This window comes from Phocoena phocoena, chromosome 8, assembly GCF_963924675.1.
Source record: "Phocoena phocoena chromosome 8, mPhoPho1.1, whole genome shotgun sequence".
In the NCBI taxonomy this organism is placed as follows: domain Eukaryota; kingdom Metazoa; phylum Chordata; class Mammalia; order Artiodactyla; family Phocoenidae; genus Phocoena; species Phocoena phocoena.
Genome location: NC_089226.1, coordinates 57358254 through 57361375, shown reverse-complemented (window position 1 = coordinate 57361375; position 3122 = coordinate 57358254). Strand labels below are relative to the sequence as shown.

General features: G+C 66.8%; 1 protein-coding gene across 1 annotated transcript; it reads left to right on the top strand.

Moving 5' to 3' along the window:
• The first annotated feature begins 533 nt into the window (after nucleotides 1–533).
• TPBGL (trophoblast glycoprotein like) lies at nucleotides 534–1712 on the top strand. Its single transcript, XM_065883258.1, has one exon. It carries the CDS (start codon nucleotides 534–536, stop codon nucleotides 1710–1712), a length of 1179 nt encoding a protein of 392 aa, XP_065739330.1.
• Nucleotides 1713–3122: the final 1410 nt, after the last annotated feature.

Genomic DNA, 3122 nt, shown 5'->3' with positions numbered 1-3122 from the left:
CAGAGAGGGAGGCGGAAGGCACCAGCCTAAGCGCGGGGGCTAGGGGGGAGATGAGGGGGAAATAAGTCAGAACCTCGGAGAGCCAAACTTCTCAGCAGTCCGGGAGCCCAGAGGGGGGAAGAGAAAGAGCAGCAGCCGAAAGCCCTGGTTCTCGGGAGCCTCCCACCCCGCCTCTCCGCAAGGAGGGCGCGGAGACACCGCCGGGGGCGGAGGAGGAGGCCGGGAGGCGGGGAGGGGGGAGGCAAACCCTGCCCACTCGGCTCCGAGCCCAGAACGGCCGCAGAAGTCGGAGGCCGGTGCGCAGGGCGAAGAGGGCACCGGGGGCGGGGGGCTCCGCTCCCCGCCTGACCCCTCTCGCCCCAGCCAGGAAAGTGAAGGCTCCTCGGACTATAGAGCCAGCGGAAGGACCGACCACAACTGCCGGGCGCTCCCGATCGAAGACTTGCCCCACCCGCCCCCCTCCCCGCCCCCACGGGGCTCCGAACTCACTGGTGAGCGCGGCGGCCCGGGCGCTGGATGCGGGGGCAGCCGTGATGGCCCCGCGCGCCGGACAGCCGGAGCACAGGGGTCCGCTGCTGCCGGGGTTGCTGCTCCTGGCGGCGGCGCTGAGCCGACCCGCCGCACCCTGTCCCTTCCAGTGCTACTGCTTCGGCGGCCCTAAGCTGATGTTGCGCTGCGCGTCGGGCGCCGAGCTCCGGCAGCCGCCGCGGGACGTGCCACCCGACGCGCGCAATCTCACCATCGTGGGCGCCAACCTGACTGTGCTGCGCGCGGCCGCCTTCGCCGGCGGGGACGCGGACGGGGAGGAGGCGGAGGCGGAGGCGGCGGGCGGCGTGCGCCTGCCGCTCCTGACCGCTCTGCGCCTCACGCACAACAACATCGAGATGGTGGAGGACGGCGCCTTCGACGGGCTGCCCAGCCTGGCGGCGCTCGACCTGAGCCACAACCCGCTGCGCGCCCTGGGCGGCGACGCCTTCCGCGGGCTGCCCGCGCTGCGCTCCCTGCAGCTCAACCACGCGCTGGCGCGGGGCGGCCCCGCGCTTCTGGCCGCGCTGGACGCCGCGCTCGCCCCGCTCGACGAGCTGCGCCTCCTGGGCCTGTCGGGCAACGCGCTTAGCCACCTGCCGTCCGCCGCGCTGCGCCGGCCGCGCCTGGAGCAGCTGGACGCGCGCCTCAACGCGCTGGCCGGCCTGGGCCCCGACGAGCTGCGCGCGCTGGAGCGCGATGGCGGCCTCCCCGCGCCGCGCCTGCTGCTCGCCGACAACCCCCTGCGTTGCGGCTGCGCTGCGCGCCCCCTGCTGGCCTGGATGCGCAACGCCACGGAGCGCGTACCCGACGCGAGGCGCCTGCGCTGCGCCTCCCCGCGGGCGCTGTACGACCGGCCTTTCCTGGACCTGGACGAGGCGGGGCTGCGCTGCGCCGAAGGCGACGCCGACGGTCGCGGGGAAGAAGTGGAACTTGACGGCCCGGAACTGGAAGCGTCCTACGTCTTCTTCGGGCTGGTTCTGGCGCTCATCGGCCTCATCTTCCTAATGGTGCTCTACCTAAACCGCCGTGGCATCCAGCGCTGGATGCGCAACTTGCGCGAGGCCTGCCGGGACCAGATGGAGGGCTACCACTACCGCTACGAGCAGGACGCAGACCCGCGCCGCGCGCCCGCCTCGGCCGCCCCCGCCGGTTCTGGGGCCACTTCCCCCGGTTCGGGCCTCTGAGCTTCGCTTGTTGGGACTTGGGGGCTACCCCTGCCAGCTGATGACCTGTCCTGAGGCTGTGGGTATGAGACACCCGCGAGCTTGGGGCTTTGAGACCTACGCCTGACCGATCTGAGACCTTTGGATTATGGCATCTCCCCCACCTGGAGGCCCCAAGCTGTACCCCCCTCCCCAGCCTCTGAGAGCTGTCACCATCAAAGACCCAGAGGCACTCTCTTCTGGATTCCAGAAATCCCATCCACCCATCCCAAGCTCTGACAGCCCTCCTGAACCACCAGAAGCCCCCTCCCCCTTTCAGCACTCACCCAGAGACCTTGTCCTTCAATCCGAAGGCCCTGGGACTGCTTCCACTACCCTGTGCTTTGAACCCAGACCTCTCAGCAGGAAACATCCCCCTAGACTACACTCCAGCTTGCAGCCCTCAGCTCCCTTCGAGGGCTCAGGGACCCTCACATCCCATTCTGGTCTCAGAAGCAGAGCAACCCCACCAGGAGGTTTCTGTGGACTTTGAGCCTTTCTTCTTCTCGTTTGGGAGCTCTTAACTCTCCATCCTGCATAGAACCTACATCCCGGGAGTCTGAGGGTTGGGCACCCTCCCCCAATCTGAGGATGTATTTCATACCACCCACCACCCCAGCTCTTGCTCAGGCCCCTCCCTTCCTTGGCCCAGGCTTGGGGTTCAGCTCTTCTCTATCTCTCCCATCCGAGGGACAGGCACACCCCTTTATAGCCTTAGCGTGGAGCTGATCCTCAGCCTTTCCCACTTTTGGCTCTGATACCCTAATACTCAGTCCTTGTCCCCAATCTCAAACTCTCAGCTCTTCACCCCGATCTGAGTTTCCTCCCCCTGCCCAAGTCTTAGGCTCTCAATTCCTCCTACATCCATCGCTTGCACTCAGTACCCACACTGCCACTCACTGGCTCAGGGTCCAGTGAGGAATCCATCCCTGGGATATGCCCAGCCCCCTTTCCTCTTAAGGATGAGCTCTCTAGCCCTGCAAAACAGGCGCAGATGCGAAGCACCCCGCAGCCATACTAGCAGATCCCCATAGGAGATCCTGGAGGAGAGAGTCCTGGGGGTGCAAAGTAGATGGTCTGGCCTCACAACCAGGGTCACCTGACCATTGTGCCACAGAGGGGGTGGGGGAGGGGCTCCGAAGGGCTGGGAGCTGCTGGCCACATTCTCTTTCCCACCCATGTGACTCTTCTCCCTTGGAGAGTCCTCTCGGCCACCTCCCCACCGCTGTCCCCCCGTATGCCTTCTGGGAGAGGAAGGGAAAAGCCCTCCGGTCCAGGGTCAGAGCCTCAGCGCCCTGCCTTCTTCATGATCCCAAAGCACAACTGGTGAGTGGGAGGGGGCCGCCTCTTCCTGACTCCCACCCCCTGGGTCAGGCAGAATGGCTGGCCTGT